At 44.8% G+C, this 23,359-nt stretch overlaps 1 protein-coding gene across 2 annotated transcripts in view; it reads right to left on the bottom strand.

The window, feature by feature from the left end:
* Positions 1–9,145: 9,145 nt before the first annotated feature.
* Positions 9,146–23,359, bottom strand: part of TSPAN5 (tetraspanin 5) — a 171,284-nt gene continuing 157,070 nt past the window's right edge. The window contains exons 3-8 of one of the 2 annotated variants that reach the window (XM_036089500.2): positions 22,326–22,472; positions 18,145–18,315; positions 15,746–15,871; positions 13,819–13,866; positions 13,606–13,722; positions 9,146–11,378 (exon numbers count right to left, since the gene is read on the bottom strand). In XM_036089500.2, the coding sequence (XP_035945393.1) occupies positions 11,313–11,378; positions 13,606–13,722; positions 13,819–13,866; positions 15,746–15,871; positions 18,145–18,315; positions 22,326–22,472 (675 nt within the window). In that variant the 3' untranslated portion in view covers positions 9,146–11,312. The remainder of the gene's footprint in view (positions 11,379–13,605; positions 13,723–13,818; positions 13,867–15,745; positions 15,872–18,144; positions 18,316–22,325; positions 22,473–23,359) is intronic. The other variant, XM_036089502.2, reaches the window with a different exon arrangement.

Raw genomic sequence — 23,359 nt, forward strand, 5'->3', positions numbered from 1 at the left:
TCGGCCTGCAGTGTGCCCTTTAGCACTTCCTAAATACACACATTGTTGTGTTACATCAGAGTCCCCAAGAGACACCAAAAATAGCCCCATTTAAAAAAAAAAAAAATGGTGTTCCTTACCAAAAACTTTGGTAATTAAATCTCTGGATCTGGAGCCTGGGCATCTGAATTTTTAAAGCTCCAAAAGTAATAAAAGTGATTCTTACCTGCAGCTAGAGTGGAAAAGCATTGGCCTATTAGAACCAAGGGCAATCACACTTTCTTTCAAGTCTCAGAGAGAGCTTGGCCTGGCCAACAAAGGGGTCATCATCCTATCCAAGCAGGTGGCCCATTTACTGCATCAATAACCCAGGATCATTATTCAACCTTCATCCTTTTGTGAGGCCACTAAGTTCTGACCCTGGGACCAATTATCACTTGCCAATAAACCACTGTACTCAGAGCAAGCAGACTTCCTGAGCTGCTCCACTCCAGATATGGTCTAAGGCGGACACCTCCCAGAATGGTCAGAGACCTTTCTGCCACCCTAAACTACCTGGAATAATTAGTCTTGACACATCTTCTGGTGATTTCACCTGAATATCCTCATGCTTGCTCAGTCTTACTGGGCACAACCCCAGATACAACCACTGTCCACAGCATTCTGTCCCCCGTCACCCTGATGGAAAGCTCAGACATCTGGAGCCTCTTGCTGATAATCTGGAGCCTTCAGCTCCTAGAGGAGGCAAAGGGGGCGACTGCACCCATGAAAGACACACAGCCTTTCTCTTCAGCTTTCCATGTGTCCACCCCATGCCTTACAGCCTTTCATTGTGAGGACCCCTGCCTTCCTCTTGTCTTGCCTAGGGTGGTTTCTCCCCCTCCAGGACACCTGAGGGATAGCTTTCTAGGTCAGCACAAATACTCTTACTGTTTGAACCGAAACAAACTCATGAGGACCTCAATTTCATCTGGCAATCCCACAAGAGTTTTCCTCAGTTTAATGTTTGATCCCCCCTCCCAGCAACATAGCTATTTCAAAAACTGGTTGGTTCCAAAATCCTTCAAGCCTGGATGAAACTCAGAATTCATTAGCAAAATAATTTCTCCCAAGGCTTGATCCTCACCCATATTTGCCTTCCCTATTCGATGCTTAAATAGGATTGCAGGGTTGGGGGGAGTGGAGGGGCCCTGGGAGGGTTGAACACAGGCCTAAGCTTATCCAGAGTTGCCTGGAACTTGTCAGGGTCAGTTCATCTTTGAAAAAACCATTGTACAGGGAAGGTAGAGATCTATTTTACAGAATAAAAGTCTATCCTTTTGGTGAGCATATACTCTCTACCCAGAAACAAAGTTAATCTCATTGTTCATTGACATGCTAAAAAAAGCAGCCTCAAGTGCTTGAGACCTAGAAGTTAACAATACAGGCCAATTCCATGGAAAAAAAGACAATGTTCAAGGGAATTCAAGTGTTAAGAGTTCTTCAGAAGAGAGTGCTGTGGAGCAGGTCTTGGTGGAGCAGAGAGAGGGTCCCCGAATACTGACAGAACCTCCCTGAGAAAGCCATTTTTTTAGGTGAGGTCGAGGGCATGCATAGGGTTTGGGGAAGAAGGGCAGGGGGACCCCTTTCATCCCATGGTGTAGGTACCACTCTCTCCATCTTATACGGGAAGGTAGGAGAGAAAGTAGTGTGGCTAAGGTCCCACCCTGGGCGGTGGCTGAGCTCTAAGCGGCACACACAGTCTGTGACCTTCTGACTTTACCGCAAATGGGTTTCCTTTTTCCTAAAAGCAACCTGAAGAGTTTTCACTGTATATAGATTGCACAGTATTAAAAACAAGACAATGGGCCCAAAATGGAGACACAAAAGCCAAGACTTACAGTTTTGGCGGCTCCCAGAAATGAAATCTTAAACCAGTCAACCAGGAATTACCTAATCACACAAGTGAGTTAATGTGCCTGACAGACCCCTGCCATCCCCTATAGGAAAGTGACCTCCCCACAACCACCCCGCTTTTCGCTAGTATAACCTCCTTGTTCCCACTCTCTTCTGCCGATAGAAGTCTTTCATTTTGTATAGCAACTCAGGGCTCCTTTCTCTGTGCTAGAAAGACGCTGCCTGATTCTTCAACCTGAATCATTGAATAAAGTCAGTAAGATCTTTAAAATTTATTCAGTTGACTTTTGTTTTTGAACAAAAGCATGCTTCAGGCTTCACGAGTGACCAGCCTCCTATTAACAGTGACTGAGTCATTAAGGCATATGTTCCAATGCCCAGTTTGACTCCAGTTCTTGCCATGACAGAGTCCAGAAAGGAATCAACATCTCATAAAGGCTTTCTTTTGCCCCGAGTGGAATGAGTAAGCCCTGACTCCATGTATCTGTTTTAATCCTCTCTCTTCCCTCTCTCGCCCTCAAGTTGAGCAGGACCCTCAATACTCATGAGGCTCAGAAGACGGGTGTGAGAGGCAGCATTAGCAATTGTTCAAGGAAGAGTAATGAAAGCATCAGTAGAAATCAAATTAGGCCTTGAAGCCAGAGTCCTGAGATGGTCTTTCCTAAAGGCATGACGTCCGCTTGCGGGCCATTTTCTTGTTCCTGCTCTCACCCTGAGCAGGTGGAGGGGGAGGACAGCGGCTCTGCACTCCCGCCATCTCAGTGGCAAATATCCCCATCACAACAGAGCGGGTGGTGACATAACTGGCATTCTAGGATTTTATTAAGTTAACATAAATCCTCATCTGGAACAGATAAAAGACCTAATTTTCTTTTGATTTGGGGTACAAATCCTGACAAAGTTAAAAATTTTCATTTGAAAATTTATATGTGGGGGCGCCTGGGGGGCTCAGTCGTTAAGCGTCTGCCTTCGGCTCAGGTCATGATCCCAGGGTCCTGGGATCGAGCCCCGCATCGGGCTCCCTGCTCAGCTGGGAGTCTGCTTCTCCCTCTCCCTCTCCCCCTGCTTGTGTTCCCTCTCTCGCCGTGTCTCTCTGTCAAATAAATAAATAAAATCTTTTAAAAAAAAAAAGAAAAGAAAATTTAAATATGAATGATATGTATTGACTGTGCATAGCTTTAAATAAGGCTTAACTGTAGGCGCCACAAATCAGATGTTTTTAATCCTCTGATACAGTCCTTCGCCTATTAGGAGTCTAACGATGTGCAAAATATAAGAAACATGTAAGAGAAGTGACTGCAACTTTATTTAGTTGGGAAGAGCCTAACTTTCCAATAGTGATGGTTAGTTGGTTATAGTTTACACCAGCATTTCTCAAATTTTGGCCTCAGGATACTTTTACACTTAAAAATGGTTGAGGCCCCAAATAACCCTTGCTTGTGTGGGTTATTTCTGTATTTACTATATTAAAAATTAAAAGAGAGAAATGTTTAAAGCACAAAAATACCAAGTATACACTCCATTTAGCTGTCAGAGTGAGGGCATCATCACGGCATGCGGTCTCTGAAAATCTCCACTGTGCACTCAGGAAGGATAACAAGGAGGAACTGTCTAAGTTTTACTATGAAATAGTGTTGACATGATGGCCTCTTTGAGAGGGTCTTGGGAACCCCCCAAAAGTGTCTGGACTTTGGCCTTCATATTGCCTATTTTGAGAACCTCTGGTCTATACAATAGAATACTATGTGACCATAAAAATATTTATTGCATAAAATATTCACTGATCACGAAAATGTTCTATTTTGAAGAAAGCAGACTCTAAAACAGCATAAACAGTATTAAACCATTTAAAACAAAAGAGTCATGGAAAGACACACACTAATTTGTGGGTCTATACGAATATAGACCTTTAGTTGTTAAAAATATAAAATACACAAATATATAAAAATATATATATTTCTTTTTCTGTTTTCCTGTGTTTCCTGCATTGAGCAGGTTTTTCTTTTGTAACCAGAGTAAGATATATTTAACAAATAAACACATATTGCCTATTTACTGTCACCCTGCATTTTCCTTCCCAGACCTGAAAATTCCAACTTAGTAGCTTTAGGAAAGATGTCCTCTAGAAATGTCAGTGATAAGGCATGAATTTTGCACTGCTGTAAATAGGGCCTACCTGTTGATTGTCCTTGCCTCTCAAAGTATGGTTTACAGATGACAGCAGTGTCATCTGGGACCTGCTGGAACCAGGCACTCCCCCTCCCCCCACTCAAGAGACCTGCTAAATCAGCCCCAGGTGATTTCAGGTGACCCAGGTGATTCATGTAACATTAAAGTTTGAGAAACCCTGATAGTGCGGTAGGAATGACCTGGGGGGCTTAAAAGTGGGGAGTGGGGCAGGGCTGCAGGGTGGTGTTTTGGGTTGGTTTTTTGTTTTGGTTTAATGTTGTCTGATGTTCCCTGGTGATTCTAGTGTGCATCTATTGCTGAGAACTACTGCTCTCTGGCTTCAACCTGAAAAAGAACAAGACTGTCACCTCCCACCTCCACCTGCTTCAAGGCAATGTCCCCCCTCACCCGCTGCGACATGTTGGTGCTCACCCTGCCAGCTCCCGGGCCACAGAAAGCTCACAGCGACAGTGGCACTGGACAGAGCAAACAGTTGGGTTCCAAAACAAGGAGGAAATAAGGCATTTGCTGCTGCCCGGCTGAGCTCTAAGGCCATTTGATCTGTGAAGTTTCAGTGACTTCATGGGAGGGCATGGGGTCGTGGCTGCTATTTTATTTGCTTTCCACAAAATACTTAGGCAATTCTGGCAAATTTTTGAAATGATTTCTTAAGTATTCTCATCCAAAGCCAGGGGTTTTGTACCCACAGACACTGTCCAGCTTTACCAAAACTCCTACTCTTCATTCAGACACCTCTTCACTCCAGAAGGAGGTAGAGACCGATCACCTCAGTTACCAGCGCCCCTCATTCGGCAGGTTTCTGAGGCCCTGGCCCATGCCGGGGACCGGGCCACAGTTCCAGGACTCGGTGTGCTTAACTTTCTCACTGCTCATCAGCACTTCTCCCCACTCCTGGGGCCTCCCCACCTCCCCAGCAGCACTCACCTTCTTCCTCCTGCCCTGGGATGGCTTCCTCTGCCCCGGCTGGGGGCTCCAGTCAAGCCTGTCTTCCTCCTTGACGCCTTCTTCCGCTGCCTTGTTTTCCTTCTTCCCATCTGGGCCAGGACCACCTTGGAAGAGAGCAGTTTAACTCAGGACGAAGTCTAAATTTTCCACGTGTGGGGTTTTTCTCTCCTCCAGTTTACATCTCCTCAAAAACGTATGCAGAGGGCGCCTGGGTGGCTCAGATGGTTAAGTGTCTGCCTTCGGCTCAGGTCATGATCCCAGGGTCCTGGGATCGAGCCCCGCATCAGGCTCCCTGCTCAGCGGGAAGCCTGCTTCTCCCTCTGCCTCTCCCCCTGCTCATGTGCTCTCTCTCTCTCTCTCTCTGTATCTCCCTGTCTCAAATGAATAAATAAAAAAATCTTAAAAAAAAAAAACATATGCAGAGTGCTTACAGCACAGTGCCTGGAACATAGTAAACTTGGAGTAAATGCCACCTGTCACTTCAAGGGATAGACGACGCATTCCCCCTGGCACCATCTTAGAGCAGGGTGTCCATGAACCAGTGGGCTGATTCCGTCACAAAGTAACAAGAGTTCAAGAAAGCACACATCATGGAAATACAGCTGTTTTATTTACAAGGCTTTAATCACCCTAACAAGTTACATTTAAGATCATTTACTTAAACACAGACTGCAGGACCACCATTTTCAATCATAGTGTAATAAAGCATTCCCTATTTAAGATGTCCCACAAAACATGTTGAGACTAGTTCGTAGGAGCCTAAGGCAGACAGAGCACGCCCCATGCCGTGTTCGGGTGCTCCGCCCGGGGCACAGGCACACTGATTGTCCTCCTGCCGGAAAGCAGACTGCGGAGCAGTCCCACCCCGTCTACACTGGAAGCCAGCACGAGGCAGTCAAACTCTGTATTTGGTTCCAAGGGCTGCGGTAACAAAGTAGCACAAAGTCGGTGGCTTAAGCCACAGCAATGTCTCACAACTCTGGGGTGTAAAAGTCCAAAGGTGTGGGCAGGATTGGTCCCTTCGGGAGGCTCTGAGAGAGCATCCGTTCCATGCCTCCCTCCTAGCCTCTGCCGGCTTCCTGGCGGTCTTCGGCGTGCCCTGCTCACCCGGCATTCTTCCTCTGTGTGGATCCATGTCCAAATTTCCCCTTTTCAGAAGACCCATCCTACTCCAGTAGGACCTCATCCTAACTAATGACATCTGCCACAACGCTAGCTGCAGATGAGGTCACATTCTGCTGCACTGGCGGTAAGGACTTCGATATATGAATTTTTGGAAGACAGTTCAACCCATAACAAATTCCTCAAACACAAGTTACAGCTGGTGATCCAGACCACCGCCAACACCCTACCAGTCTTCTTTAAAATCGAAGTTGCAGATTCTCAGATCCAAGCAAACCCCAGGTGATCCACACAGGTGCTTGTAGAGAAAATACAAGAAATGTCGTGTGCATTGCTTCGGGAGAGTTGCCTGCCTGGCAGATGAGCAGTTTTAGAGAGCCACCGCCTCCTCTATAAACTGTGTCTGAGTCTTGGCAGGAAGGCAGGGCCCAGCTTTGCCCTGCATGCACCCTGCCCCAGGGCCCTATAAAGTCCCCGCAGCAAGGTCAGGACACAGATTCAGGTGAAGGGAGTTAAACACCCTGCTCTCTCGCTTGCCGAAACAAGCTATGTCATTTCCAGGAGTCTGTAAAGGGAATGAAAGACTTACCCACCCAAAGCACACAAAATACAGCCATATGACCCGCAAGTTTCTCCAAAGCACAAGTACCTCTGAATAGTGATTTCATTCCCGCAGTAACTATTCCAACCCCAGTAAGTCGTTTTACATGGTCACCACTAGGGGGCAGGCCACGAAAACGTTCCTGTCAAACCATTTGCTCTGCAAAAGTTAATACATGAAGATAAGCTCCAGATTGAAAAGGCGGCCTTCTCCTGCCTACAGCGCAATTACACATTCGATGAAAAGCAACAACATGGGACGCACTTTCTTCTTTGCATGCTGCTTTCTTTTGGGAGTATATTTACACAGTGTGAAACCCATGCACTAACCTGCTCTTCCTTCAGGTTTGCTCTGGTTGGGAGTTCCTAGAAGTAAAGGAGGAAATTGCACTGGCCAGCACAGGTCGCAAGGATTTTGGTTTGGGTTCATGGATAGCAGGAGTGGACTAACTCGGGCATCCTGTCATGGGTGCCAAGCTTATAAGAGAACTACTCAGCATGAACAATCCAAAGGAAGCTGTATTTAATTCCCCAGATTAAAGAAGTCCTAAAAACGAGGACTTCTATAATTTTATAAACTCCACCGTTGTCACAAACTCCTCCAAAAAAAGAGAGAAGGCAAAGGTAAGACTAAAGATGGCTTTGGTCCTTGTTCAGAGTATGGCTTCTCTCCTCTGCCCCCTACGCCTGCCCAGACACATCTGCCCTATCTGTTGTCATATAGAGATTTTATCATGTCACCAGAAGGCCAGGAATAGTACGTTTCCAGGCCAACAGTGCATTTTCCTTCTCAAAGACTAGGCCTCTCACTGCTAAGAGGGCAGCACCCGGAAGCAGCCCCATGCCCTCCCCGGAGAGAGCCGGCCATGAACCCCCACTGGCCAGGGTTTATGGAGAGGTTTCCGGTTCTTCCTTGGAGGTCTAAACAGGATTTCCCTAGAGAAAGAGGGCTTCACCGAATAAATGACAGACAGAGCTGCGGAGGGCCAGCCAGGTCACTGGGCTCTGGCTCCTCATTGTTCAGTCCACCGGCTTCCCAGGGCTCCTGTCCAAGCAAGCGGAAACCGACAGAGATGGACTCCCCAGAAGTGCCGTGCGCGCGCACACACGCGCACACACACACACACACCGGCGCGAATGAGAAAACCTTCTGCACCATAAGAAAAGGCCAACAGACACTGTTCAGAATCCCCTTGAGAGGAGGAGGACTGTAGCAGGAAGGAGGAAAAAAGTAAAGGGACTTCTCTTTTAAGTGCTTCATGATGCAAAATTCTTAATTCCCGTGTTCATTTTTAAAAACCGTATTAGATATTTTTAAATCATGGAGGTAATGATGTTTGTCGTAACCAAACAATAGAGATAAAGAGAAACTTAATAACCATCCTCCAAAGTCTACTTTCTAAACAGGGAAGAAACTTCCTGTAAGTTTTGAGTTTTGTCAGCAAAGCATCCTTTTACTTCTGAGCTGGAATTTTTCTTTGTTGGCTTGGTTTGCTGGGAGCAAGGAGGGCCAATTTCCTCACATAGGTAGATAATCTCTATAGCACAGCTAAGAAACCTCACTAGGTATTGTTTATCTCCAATTGCCGCTGACCAATTTCTTTAAAGTCAAAATAACATTTTGGTCTCAAATATCCAGGGAAATGAGGTAAAATGTTTCTCAAACAAGTGTTGGGACATACTTGGGTCTGAGAATACTGTATGAACCTTAAAATTTTGTTTTCATTTGATCTTTGAAAAAAGTCTTTAATAGTTTTATAAAGTCTTTCTACAGTGATAATTCAGAAGGAAAGGACATTTATGTTGGCTCTTCTCAAATGGGTTTTTAAGATTCTTGTTCTCAGGGACTACTAGAAATTATTTTCTTAGAAAGAATGTTGTGAATATTACCAAAATAATGGGTCCTGAATCTCATTGTGTATTAAATTTTTTAATGGGAACTTCTTAAAAACATAGGCTCTGGCTCCCCCACTCCAAAACCTCGATGGGCAAGGCTGGATCACCCGTATCCTACACGGTCCCCAGGTGATCGCGACCATCAGACAGTGACCTCAGGGACAGAGATTTCTGATATACCCAGCTCTCTATCTGCATCCAGCAGCATAAAGGGACCCTTCCCTCCCAAACCCCCAAAGGTTCCTTTCCCCCTTAGAGAACTGATCAGAGCGATGCTTCTCAAACTGTGCCTCCAAGACACACAGCAACAGCATCACCTGGGAACTTGTCCAGAAAGGCACATTCTCGCGCCCCACCCCAGACCGACTAAGTCAGAAATTTTGGGGATGGGGCAAACACAGTAATCGGTTTCAACAAGCCCTCCATTTGATTCCGATGCATGCTAAAGTCTGAGAACCACTGGATTAGAGAATTTTGCGATTCCAAGACAGGTAATGAAGAAAGACATAACTCCATGTAAGGTAGAACCAGTTTATTAATGACAGCCTTAATTACAGCCACTCTCAAGTGTAAAAAATAAAGGGTGATTAATTAAAATTTAGAACTCACTTGGACTTGCTGTTTGGCCTTTCACTGGATGTGCCAAAGGGAGGGAATCTTGCCTGATTCTGAATCAACTGGTCAGATGGAGTTCACTGGAGAATGAGATAATAAAAAAAAAGAGACAAGAGTGCCAACTGCAGGGCTCAAGTCTTCTCCATGTCGGAATGACATTACAGAATGACAACTGCACGGGGGCAGAGATGACATAAAATCATCCTACAGCCGGAATATGGAACGAACATCCCTAACTATACAGGGACACAAAAACACACATGCAGTCGTACATACACCCGCACTCTGCAGATAATTTTCAAAGAATCTTTGTCCTTTCTCTGAGCAGATTAACACGTTCATCAGCCACAGTGATGCAACATGGGGCTAAAATAGAAAACCTTGCTAAGTCTCCACAAAGCATGCTCGCTGGCCGCCCAGTTTTGTGTTGGCAAGTGGGTCATCACCACAAAATACACCTGTGATTTTCCCAGCATTCCACAGGCTAATATCTGCTCCCCAGGAGAGGGACATCCTGGTAGAAACCAGCTGGATTCAAATCTGGGGGCAAAATTCATCCCTCCCCACGTTAGTGGGGACAGGCGTGAGTGGCAGCACCTGGAAGTGGTGCCCCCACCTTGGGTCGCAGAACACTTGCCCCATCGATGCGCTTCCTTCCAAAGTATTTGTGCTTTGTTACCATCCTGCTGGTTAGTCTGCACTATGAGAACAGAAGGAGCTCTGGCCATGCACTTTTGTTTTTTTGTTGTTTTTGTTTTTGTTTTTTTAAATAAAAGCAAACTAAAACCAGAATGAGAAAAAAAAAACAAAAACCCAGAAGTTTTCTGATTGTGTCAACACTGTTTCAGAATTAGATTCAATTCCATTCCAAGAGAAGGGGGCGGAGGGTGCTGCGGACCAGGCCCCGAAGACTGACAGGGTAAAGGGATTGTTGAGTCCATGAAAGCATTTGCAACGGCGCAGCGGGCCAGTCCCTTCCCAGCCAGGGAGGACACGCCACACCTCTCACGGCACTAAACCCAAGAAATAAATGCGGACCAAGTAACGTTTATAAATGCTTGTAGGAAAGCTGGCAGGAAAAGGAACTGGTAGAGTCGGATTCACAGATCATGCAGGGAGAGTATACCAAAAAAAATTAATAGTCAAGTGGAGTAAAAAAACACTTTAAGAGAAACTGTATCCTAGCTCTCACTTTTGGGAGACCAAAACAAAAACACACAAAAAAGCAGAACAAAACCCAGAATATTCCAGTTTCCAAAGAATCCAACAACTAATTTGATGGGCTGAGGTGAGGGGTATTAATTAATACCTCTTCATTAACCTCATGTTCTCCTTGAATTTCATTGATACATACAGCTCAGGCCTACTTAGAACAACAATCTGTCCTGCTAAAATTCAGCATCGTGAAGTGTTCCAATGCCCTTACTCCAGGCACATGGAATACACAATTCCCCTTGAAAAAGACACTCCAGGAGAGACCAGGCGTGCCCACCCACATGACTTGTTGAATGCAATCACAACATCTGAACCCAAAGACAAGCTGTTTTCTTCTTGGGGTGATAGTTGTAACAGGTCCCTGAAATGTACAGTGAAGGGATGCCAAAACAAAAACAAAAACAAAAAAACACAAAAACCACAGCCCTCCCAGGTAAGGGGTTGAGTTTTAGAAAAGATGCACTTCTTTAGGCCACGGACCAGAAAGTCCCTTCAAGGTGTGACGAAGAGCAAAAACCGCCTCTCCCAGCCCTCTGATCACGGAAGGAGAGAACAAGACTGTGTGTTCCACAGATTCAAGTACATCTGGGTCCCTCACCCTCCCTTTTTTTCTTTTTTGGTAAGTATCCAACCAACCATAAATTCATGGCTACAGTAGAGATTCACGGCGCAACGACTTTCATACTGGTTATCTTTTTAATTCTGTCAGTGAGCAGCATTTCCCAGTTGTACCCGCCCAAAACCAAGTTCTCGGCAGTTCCATCACGTGGGATTGCAGCGTGGATTCAGTTGGGCACGCTGGAGGGTCAGGAAGGCTGGGTCTGTCCAGTGTCTTACAGCAGTGATGCGGGGCTCTACCAGCTAGCCCTGACAGCTTCAATATCACTAACCAAATTCTGAGCCAGGCAGATCCCAAAAATCTGAGAAAGGAAGGAAAAGAGAGTCAGTGAAACTCAACTTCAATAGGCTACTTCCCGGCCAGTGAATCCCCTTTTCCTTATCTCTGATTTGTTAAATTGACAAATAATTCATATACTATAAAATATGTCCTTTTCAAGTCTATACTTCAGTGATTTTTAGTATACGTGCAAGGATGTGCAACTATCACCACTATCTAATTCCAGAACATTTCATAACGCTGAAAAGAAACTCTGTACCCATTAGCAGGCATTCCCATTCCCCCATCCTTGGCAACCACTAATCTACTTTCAATCTCTAGGATTTGCCTATTTTGGACATTTCATATAAGTAGAGTCATATAATATGTGGTTTTTTGGGTTCACACAGCAAAATGTTTTCAAGTTTCATCCATACAGTAGCATGTACCAGTAGTTCAATCCTTTTGGTGGCTTGAATAATATTCCACTAGATGGATAAACCCCACATTTTGTTTATCCTTCATCAGTTGATGGACATTTACACTATTTCCACTTTTTGGCTATTATGAATAGTGCTGCTATGAATGTCCATGTACAACTTTTTGGTGAACAGATTTGCAATTCTTTTGGGAGTGGAACTGCTGGGTCTTATGTGAACTCCATTTAAGTCTGAGGAAGCGCCAAATTCTTTTCCACAGTGACTATGGTTTTCACTCCCTTTAGCAATGTCTGAGAGTTCCCATTTCTCCACAGTCTTGCCAACATTTGTTATTGTCTTCCTTTTTAATTACATCCATCCTAGTATGTGTGAAGTGTGGTTTCACTTTGAATTGCTCTAACATCTAATGATGAGCATCTTTTCATGAGCTTATTGGCTATTTGTACTTTCTTTGGAGATATATCTGATTCAAATTCTTTGGCCATCTTTAAATTGAGTTTGTCTTTTTATTGTTGAGTCGTTCTTTATATATTCTAGACACCAAACCTATCAGACATAATGATTTGCAAATATTTTCTCTCATTTTGTGGACTGTCTTTTTCTTAATAGTATCCTTTTCAGCACAGAAGTTTCAATTTTGATGAAATCCAACTTACCTACTCCCTTTGGTTGCTTGTGTTCTTGGTATCATATGTAAGAAAATGCTGCCTAATCCAAGGCCACAAAGATTTACATGTACACAGTCTTTGAAGAGTTTTTTATAGCTTTAGCTCTTAAGTTTAGGTCTTTGATCTATTTGGAGTTAATTTTTTATATATGGTGTGAGGTAGGGGTCCAAATTTGTTCTTTTGCCTACAGATATCCAGTTGGTCCAGCGCCATTTGTTGAAAAGACTATTCTTTCCCTATTGACTGGTCTTAGTTCCCTTGTCAAAAATCAACTGACCTTAGGGGCAGGGCTTATTTCTGACTCTCAGTTCTATTCCACTGATCTATATGTTCAACCTTGTGTACTACCTTGATTACTGCAGCTTTGTAGTAAGTCTGTAACTGGAAAGTGTGAGTTCTCCAACTTTGCTCTTTTTCAAGTTTGTTTTGCTATTCTGGGTCCGCTGCATTTCCACATGAATTTTAGGATGGGCCTTGTCCATTTTTGCAAAAAAAAAAAAAGGCAGTTGTAATTTTGATAGGGATTGCATTGAACCTGTAGATCAATTTGAGGAGTACTGCCACCTTAACAATATTAAGTCTTCCGATCTATGAATATGGAATGGCTTTCCATTTCTTTAGGTCTTCTTTAATTTCTTTCAACCACTGTGCCCCATTCGTGACCTTCTAAGAAAAGTATTATATATCCCCAAGATAAAAACCCCAGCTCTTGGGGCTGCTTAGGAGGAAAAGTGGGTGCTTCCTTCCCTCACACTTTGACAAGGTGGTCCAGAGAGAGAAAGGGACACAGGATGACTGTCTAAAAAAGTCTTAATCTTGCCACTGGGATCTCCTTCTGACCATCCCCGCCTCCCCCAACTGTCACAAGGCAGTGATTACTTGGCCCATGGGAACACTGGAATGCCAGTAGCCAATTGCCGACCCAATCAATTTCTCCATTATGAAAAGGAAAAAAAAGATTTCCTAAAGTATTTCAGGATAGTAGCATCTAAAATCAGGGCTTTAAATAAAATACAAACCAAATAGCTTAGGTCTGTTCCCCAGCCCTTTGATGTGTCTTAAAAACTGTGACATTAAGGTGATTCAGCAGAGCTCCTGTCATGGGGAGGGCTCTCCCAGGGCATCATTTCCCTGTGACATCCATCAAGGAGGCTTGTCTTACCTGTAGCAATGCAATGCCTATGAAAATACCAGCCACGATGGTTAAATTGTCCTGCAACCACTTCTCAAACTGGGGCACACAGCCTTTCGTGTAGATTACAATCTGCTGGTCAACTTCCTTCACAAGGGAAGAGGAGAGCACAGCGTCACCATGCAAGTTCAAAAGCTCCTGCAACACCCTTTGTGCTAAGTGACAAGATGAGACTCCACTTACTGGTTTTTGCCTGGCATCATAGCCACACTGAGTGTTGATGACATCTTCCTGGTAGAGAAAGGAAACAGAAAGGTGAAAATCACTCAGCAGACAGGAAACCCGCCTAAGACTTAGCAGAAGAGTCCGGTTAAGTGTCGTTAATCGAATGCGTACTTGGGCATGCAGATGTCCTAGGTACCAGGTTAAATAAACACTCTGATACATTATCCAAAGTAATTATTATAACAATCCTCAGAAGTAGGTATTGAAATATGCCCTCTTTTCCAGAAGAAGAAAACTGAGGCTCAGAATATATAAGGATAGCAAGCGCGTTACTGACCACCTCAGGAAGCTTACAGGGGTTAGAAAACAGAGACACAGTTAAAACCACAGGGAAAGAGCACAATGACTATCTTCATTTATGCTCTTTTGGGGGAACTTCTACTTTTTAACCTATATACTTCTGTATCATTTAAATGGTTTTTCAATGAGAATGCATTACTTTAATAATTAAAAAAACAAAACAATGCCCCAACAACATATCACATGGGCAGATACCCTGACATCTCACAGGCCCTATCAAGAAACATGGGTTCTCCTGCTTTAGATTTGTTTATTTTCCCCCTGTGCAGGGTATGGGGTGGATTTTATTAGCTTGGCTTTTGTGGAATGAGAAATCTATACCCAGAGTATCTGTAGTTGAAAGGGGAGGCATAATGCCTTCTGACACTCTCCATAATTCTTCTGATGGAATGTTAACACAGGGCAGGAGCGGGAGACAGAACAGTTTGTACCTGCTGGCCAAGGCAAGGCCACCTGAGTAGACACCCAGGTCTCTGTGCTGGGCACTCTCCTGCCTGTCAGCCCTCCTCAGAGGAAAGCAAGACATGAGCCAGTGGGAGAGGTGGGCTTCCGGCAACGTCTCAGAGCAGAGGCACCCAGTCCTTTCTGATTCTCAGTCGTCTGAAAGAGCCCAGAGACCCCTCTGAAGCCCTCAGGGAACTACCTGCTCCACACCGAGACCATGGCCCCTTTTAAAGAGCCCCACGTGCTCCACCTTGCATGGGGAAATGGCCACTGAACTCATTAGCACCCACTGGGCTCCACTTGATTTCAAGAAGGGTGGTCTGGGGTAGGCTGCATGGACCGATGGCCTGGGAGACCGAAGAATGTGGAATAGACACGTGCAGAAGCAGTCTCCCACTTGTTCTAATGCTCACTCCCGGCTTTTAACTTATAACAAGGCACTTAGCATTTTAGGTCACCGTACATACCAGTCACATGATGTGACCCAAAACACAACCAAACCCACGGTGAAAGGGTTATGAGCATGTTTAACGCCTTTTCTTTTCTTAAATAAAATGCAAACAGCACTTATCATCATTACAACCGAGAGCCCAGGCAGCTGCGGGCTTCCTCCCTAGTAGACTGGCCCTATCTTGCCTCAGACTCTTGTCCTACCCCTAAGATTCCCCCCAGAACCAAGTCAGGAAGCACAGGGTCACTGACCCCCCCAGGCAATGCAGAGCGCTCTCGCCGAAGCCCGTCCCTCTTCTAAGGAAGGAGTAACAGGCAGTCCAGGCAGGCTTCCTGGGTCTGAAGCTCAGCTCCACCACTTGCTAGCAATGTGAGCTTGGGAAAGGTACTTAACCTCCATGGGCCTGTGTTTCACCCAAAGAGGGAAGATGGTGGTGATACTGCCAGTAGGAGTGTTCTGAATTTTATTGAGCCAACTCACAAGAAGGCTGAGAATAAGAACCAGCGTGTGCTGCTAAATTCATGTCAGCGATGATTACGCCTACTGGGAAGATCTGAGCACTCTGCCCTCTTTAGGAGCTACAGTGAGGAATACGCAGGTAGGAAGAGGTTTCACGAAAAAAAAAAAAATCACTCTGCTCATCGCCCCCCCACCCCCACCCCCGCCTGCAGTCTGCGGGCATTCACTTACTGCGGGGTCTTTAGTGCAGCAGGAGAATGGCACGCCGCACCGCTCTCGACTTGCGTTGGAATCTGTGCAATTGAAGTAAATATTTAGGTTCCAATCATCAGCTCCAAAAGCCCCACAGCACTGCCACTGGAGCAAACAGGAGAGAATTAGAACATCTCGGCCTGGAGGCGACCAGGCGCCTACACTCACGACCGCCAAACGACCGCCACCCAGCTTCCGCCAGCTCTAAGCCTCTCTCCTGTCTCAGAATTTGTATCAAACCAAGCTAAACCTAAAGGGGCCCTATAGAAGCTTCCAAGGTGACTAAGGCTCAAGATTTGTAAGGATGTGCTAGTATCTGATTTAAGTGACTGATGAGACCCACAGTGTTAAGTGTTGGAAGAGCAGACAGGGCAGGAGTCGTACAGCAAAGCAAGGTCTGCTTGGCGTGGGTGCATGGAGGAACATTCTAGAAGGGTAAACAAGACACTAAACCATGGTAGTGTCTGAAGGAGGCAACTGGGGGTGTGGGTGGGAGAGCTAGAGGCTTACTTTTTTAAAAATTGTCATCTCTGCAGCCTTAATGGTTTTGTAAAAATCCGTTTTATCGAGGCATAATCGACATACAATAAACTGCACATATTTAAAGGGTACAATCTTATAAGATTTGACATATGTATACATTGTGAAACCATCATCACAACCAAGATAGTGAACATACTCATTACCTGCCAAAGTTTTAAAGGCTTACTTTTTTTTGTATATCTGTTACTACTCTGAACTTTAAGAACATGCATTTACATTTTCAACTTTAAAAAATTCCATCATCTAATTAAAATATATATAAAATCAGCTGTTGAAGCCAGTGAGTCTCAAAAGGGCCTGGTTCAAGGACTGGCTGCTCCAGAGGCCCCTTCGTCACTCCCCTACCAGCTCTACTCTCTGAGTTAAGTAAACATCAAGCCCTGACCATTTTCAGGCTTTCAGGACCAAGAGCTACTTCACAACATTACACTCCATGACAGAAAAACAAAATCACATGAAATAACAGTATTTCCATATAAAGCAGACAGCATTTCAAGAGAACGTGTATACGCATGTTCTTCCAACTCATCTGGTCCTCCAAGGGCTTGGCTTGTGCATCTCGAGGTCTGCCTACAAAGCTTCATCAGATTTGCCAAGCAAACTAGTCAGCAAGAATACCTGGCAAGGTATGAGCCTGCACCCATTATGACCTAACAAGACAGTGAGGTCTGCTGAGGAGATGGGGCAGGGCCTAATTTCACACCTGAGGTGCAGCTCACTCTGGGCCAGTCACGGATGCTACTGAACCAAAGCAACTCAACTCCGCTCACTTCTGAGTACCTAACGAAGGAGCGTGGTCTCCCATAGGGCAAGTGCCAATGCAGCCGTCTCCTCCTTTATCAAAGCGGACCCCCAGCTCCCTCTGCAAAGCTGTCCAACCAAGAGACAGCCATTGGTCCACCGGGCTTCTGTTTGCCCTCCAGTCCTGCCACAGACATTTAGGTCACAGACACTGCTGTCCAATCTCTCAGGGCATGCAAATAAAGACCTTAACACCCAAGGACAGTAACACCTTCAGCCTCATATAAAACCACGTACATCTTATTAGAGTGTCCTAATATTCGCATGAGTTAAACAGTAGCTGCTATTATTTCTACTTTACTATTTGGGGAAACAGGTCAAGGTTCCGTTAGCCCACGATCACTTAGCTAATTAGAGTCTGGCACTAGATCTGCATTTCTCACCCCGTTTATACCATTTTCCATTTTGAGTCAAACGGGGCATCTGCAACTTCATTTGCATGACAGGGGACATCACCTAGTAATGTTCGGAAACCTGGGGGCGCGGGGGAGGTGGCTCTGCCGAGCAGATTCTTCACGTGTTAGAAGCCCCACCGGGGCTTAGAAGTTGCTCAACTTTTGGTCGCGTGGAACTGCGTGTGCTATAATATTTGGATAGGTATGTTTTAGGAACTTTGTGGACAAATATTCTATTGCTAAGTGTATTATTAGGAGCCGTGAAGGGTGGAGGATGGCCAAAAAGGGGGCAAGGAGCAAGATAGAAGCCACATTGGACACTACATAACACATTACACCTACAGCAAAACAAAATTCTGCAGATGTCAATTGGAAACAGCATGTGTGCTTATAATCTTGCTGCTCAAGAGGTTTTCTTTGTCCCTCAGACTTAGTAGAAATTGAGATGAGTGAAAATAGGACATTTCCTATGGAAGTCATAAGGCAGGTTAGAAAATAATGAATACACAACTAAACCAACCAAAAAAACCCATGTGGCAAAGTCAGAGGGAGGTTCCAGCTGGCGCAGGCAGAAGCCAGGAGTAACGTTCATTCCTCGAGAAGGCTTTCAACTTAAAAATAAACCAAATTTAAACTTACATATTCCTGCGTGAAGTCTATGAGGTTCTGCAAATCAATGTCATCTCTGTACGCTCTGATGTTGTTGTTTATAAAGAAATACAGCTGGTCTTTGATCCAGTCTTTGAAAACAAATGCCAGAACCCCAGCAGTGAGCTCCAGGAAGAAAATAATTCCCAGGAACACAGAAAACTAAGACAAAAGACACAAAGAGAACAGTTAAAGGGGCTATTTTGATCATATATAGTTATAAATGGCCCCTCTAAAAAGGTTTGTAATTACATTGGGTTGTTACACATGTCCAAAGCAGATAATCTTCAGTTTCTTAAGATTCATTAACAGAATATTACACTCCAAGAAAGGATTTTTAAAAATCGTTGATAATCACATTTTAAGGGCTCTGGTTGTCCATCTGGTAATTAAACAACAAAGCCTATAAGCAAACATGGATGAAAGGAATTTCTCATTAGACCCACATTAAGGCCTAATGACTGTCTCCAGATTCATGCACCGCCAGACTCTTGAACAATGACCCGCCCCTACCTCTAGTAAGCTCTTGTAATGTTGGAAGATAAGCTAACCCAGTACTTTAAGATCGACTGTCATTTGTTACTATGGCCTTGATTCTGTATGCAATACATTCCTTTTTTTTGGATTTAGACACTGCTTTAAATCCCCTTTGCAACTACTTTATGGGGTAAAATGGCAGATGTGTTCATCTTAGACAAAGCGGTCAAAGAGGAAGTTTGTGTGTGTTGGGGGCGGGGGTGACTAGGACATGAAAATCATTTCCCATCATGAAAACTGGGTTGAAAGTTTTCTTAGGAACACTAGCTGTGCTCACCCTTCTTTGCAAATACCAGTCTCGGAAGATTTTAAATAACATCAACCTGCAGCCAAAGGCAGACTTCTGGCTGACGCGGACCAGAATTTACACAGGAAGGCTGGGGGCCACAGGTAATGTGGTGACCGCCCATAAATCTGGAGAAATCTCCCTTTCATCTTGAAGACTCAGAAGAGCCTCATCTCAGTCATACCAACGTACTGCTCACGCCCACGGTTCCTTCCACTTCCTCTCACCCCCACACTCGTACGCCTTCCCAACTTTTTTGCTGAGACAGATTATGAGAAATGAGGCTGTGAAGGACCAGGCCAGCTTCTGGTGACAAGGACAGAAAGGGAGATGCGGGGGCCACACGTGCGCAGCAGAGCCCATGGAGGCTACAGGACTCGAGTGGCTGAGGAGGCAGAGGGGGCTGAAGCTGTATCTCTGCTCAGCAAGCAGACATCCAGCAGCCACGCGTGAGAAAAATGTGCTGGAGGAGTGGTGCAAAGGAGACTGCAGAGTTACTTATTAAAACAAGAAGAAGATGTTAATTCCTCCAGCAAACATCTGAAGGACCCATAACAGATCAGGTCCTGGATTTGGTGGGCGTGGCAGAAGCAAGGATGGGTAAAATATAATCCTGCCTCCAAAGACCCCACAGTCTTATGTGCTGTGGGGGTGGGGCTTGGGGGAGGGCAGTGGGGTGGAGCCATTTCACATCAGATCTCGATATATCTGCCAGTGTTTATCCAGCGCACCAAGTGCCATTCTGGGAGGGTGGGCGTGAGGGGAGGGGTGGAAGAAAGAAATAAGTGCCTGGCAAAGTCTAGGACTCCAAGGTTTGGGCTCTAATTCTAGACCCTCTAGAGCTCAGCCCTTCAGGTTCCAGAGACCTCCTCCTGGTTATCTCTACTTGGTGAATTCAGTAGAAAGAGGATTTAAACTATCATCAGCGGTACCAATAATTTCAAAGTAAGATTTCCTCAATCTAGAAAAAAGGATAGGGGAAAAAAAGATCACTTTTACTCAATGCCTACCCCCCAGTATAAAACAACTCCCCTCCCTTTATTAGGTACAGAAATACAAAAGTTATCATGCTATACAAATGAGAAAAATCATAGCTAGCTCACATGCATGTGCACCCAAAATACCACCACAGAAGTCATGCGAGATTTCAATTCGATTTTTTTTCTCGCCACCATAAAGGTTAGGCAAGTTCATTTTCCAGTTACCCTGGTAAAGTTTCTCTTAATGCTATATAATATACAGATCAAAAATTGAGTTCAAATTCAATTCTTATCGAATATTTGGCAGAAACCTGTATGCCCTGGGTGACTTCATTTCCCCCATTTCCAAAGGTGCAGAAACTGACTTCGCAGGCTTCGTCTTAGGGCCTCAGTCGACCAGGAAGCTCCATTTCCATTTCACATTATCTTAGCGCTCAGATTTTCCCTCAGCAAATCTCCTAGCCTTGCAGCATCAGATCTCTGGGGCTGTTAAAGCACGTTGACATTCACTTCCTACTTATTTCATAGCTCCTGCTCAAAGAATATTCTGGGCCAGTTTTCATTGTTTGTACTAAATAGAGAAGCCATTTTAAATATTATCCGTGATTTTCAAAAGCTGAGAAACAATACAATTTTCTTCATTTCCAACACGGAACTTTATAAATTAAGGTGCTGATTTAGAGACATGGATCTATTTCTGCCTGTACGACAAATACAATAAATTATATTAAAGGCACTACTCTTATAAACTGAACTATATTCAAGTAAATCACATTAAAGGGGATCCCATATTTGGGGGCATGGAGGCTGAAACTGATAAAATAGTGGCAAACGGTTAAGTATTATCTGGGGCCCGATGAGGCTATAGAAAAGCTGAGTGAGGGGAGCCCATACATTTAGAAGGATCTCGTGCCAAGAAGACTGGCAGGTTGGCAGGTGAGGATCAGGGGCAAAGCTCTCCTGGAGACTCCACAGGTCTTTGATTAGGTGGGCAATGAAGTAACTGTGTGTGTGTGTGTTTAAAAGGGGGAACTGGGAGATAAGGCATAAGGCCAATGGAGTATTGGGAAACCAGCTGCTCCCACCACAGACCAATGTATAACACAGAACAGAGAGCCAACTGCTCATTCAATTGTACGGAGGACCAAGTATCCCTCAGTCTCCCTGACCACAGAGTCATGTAAACCTGCAGGTTAAACATATGACTTTTCAGGTTAGATTCGCCAAAACCTCATCTGCACCAGAGCTGCCCAAATTCGAAGAAACGGGCTACCCTGGGGGCGGTATGGTGAGTCCACACTCTTCAGGGATATTCAAGAAAAATGCCAGAGGATGACATGGCAGAAATGCTGGGGAAGAGAAGCATGCCCACCCCCCGCAACCCGGCTTTGGGGACTGGTGACATGCTCTGGTTTTAAATGAAGATGTCCCTGGACGATGTTGAGCAGGATTCTAGGAACAGGTGGTATGACACTAATTCGTCGTCTAGAAATCCCACCATCTTTCCTCACCACAGGAAGATGGATTTTTTTTTTTTTTTATCCCTTCCCCGTTTTTGGAAAGGAAAGCGGACGGGGCTGTACAGAGAACATGGACACGGATGCCCGTCACAATGCCAAGGTCCAGACGGACCGGCATATTCAGCTAACCTTTGGCTATATTTCCCAAACCTGTTTTGGATACGAACATGGAAACACAGGCCATTCCATTCTCCTTTGGAAGGAATCTCCAAAGGAAAGGCTTTCACTTCTCATTCTCTCCTTTTATTACTTATCTGCCCCTGATAAAACTCCTTCTCCAAAAATACTCATGTTAACAGTGATCACACCCAACTCCCTGCAAGGCATCTAAAAATTATGCTGATCATACAAAAGGAAAACTCTGGACTGGCAGAGAAGGAAGATGTGCCCCTTACTGTTTCTCCATGTTCACCGAAACCTATTACTTAACAGATTTCATCTGAACAGGCCACAACCACTGGGCTGATGTCTGGTTTTTCTAAACCAACTGTATGAACAGCTCCCTACTGACTATGTGCTTAAAAGAGGAGGAAGAAACCACCTGAAAGAAGAAAACTATACATATACCTACTTTAGTCCAAAGGCATTTGAGGGACTGGAATGCAAAGTCCCAATATATCCGTACAAAATCTCCACAGATGGCATGGGTTGGGCGCGGTACTTACATTATTAAGGAAGCATGGAGGGGCAGGTGGGCGGTGATCTAGAGGGTTCTCCTGAAAGGAAAGCATTAGCCGGGCCACATTTTCACTGCACCTTTGGCAGAACCACCTCGCCTACAGATAGGGTGTCCTCCCGCAGGAGGATGGCAGCTTGTCCCTCGGCCTGCGGGCAGAAGGGGATACTCACGAACTTGAGAAGGAATGTGTTTTCCCGTAGTGCTCCAATGCACCCTGCGAATCCCAAAATGAACATCACTCCTCCCACCACGAGGAAGAGCCAAACTGGGTCAAAGCCGCCGAGATCGGTGATGGAAGAGATGTTGGACAGAACTCCCTGGGGACAGAGAAGCAAACACAACGGGGCACCAGGATGCAGGGGCAGTTTTTCAACATGGAAAGATTTTTACAATTGTCTTTTCCCCCTCGCAAAGAAAAACTTCAGAGGTAATCGGATTATTAGGTGTGACCGATACTCAAGAAACACTGCAAATCAATCAGTCAATCAATCAATTAATTTTAAAAGCCACCAGAAAAACCTACTTTCTTTGCAAGGTCTAGATGGGTTTGTATTTTTGGCAAAACTGAATAAAGCAAAGAAATGACCCCAAGAAACTATCATCAGACCCCATATGGAGATGTGGATGTTACCTTTGTTTCCTATGTCCCAAATATAAGTGGTCATGGGCAAAAAACAGTGTGCAAGAAAAACACACTTCCCAACACCTAGGAAGAGCCCAGGGCATGCAGGTCCCAGACAAGTGGCTGCTACAAGCCTGTGGCATTTCTTAGGGAACAAGGGCAGAGCTCGATGCGGCAGGCTGACACAGTGGCCAGTCCCAGTCACGAGCCCCGGAAAGCCTTCCAGGGAAAAACCATGCCTCAGGATCCACCCTTGAGCTTCACAGGAGACCCTATCAGGCTCAGATCCCCAAAGCCCACTTGGGTGGTTTGGCTGATGGCAGTCTCACATTGACTTCTTAGGGGTATTTCCTTACCATGTTTTTTTAAGAACTGAGATTTAAATGATTCACAAATCCAAAGCTACTCCCTGGCCTTCCACCCTTTTATTCTCCTGCCAAAAGAACCCAGAGTGCTTTCATTTCTCTATGAACATGCTATTTTTTTTTACAAAAATAATTTTTCCCTCAACCATGATACTATGTCAAATACCACCCAGAGCCTATGTTAGAAATCATGAGATTTTTTTTCTCTAAAATTCAA

This window comes from Halichoerus grypus, chromosome 3 (assembly GCF_964656455.1).
Source record: "Halichoerus grypus chromosome 3, mHalGry1.hap1.1, whole genome shotgun sequence".
In the NCBI taxonomy this organism is placed as follows: domain Eukaryota; kingdom Metazoa; phylum Chordata; class Mammalia; order Carnivora; family Phocidae; genus Halichoerus; species Halichoerus grypus.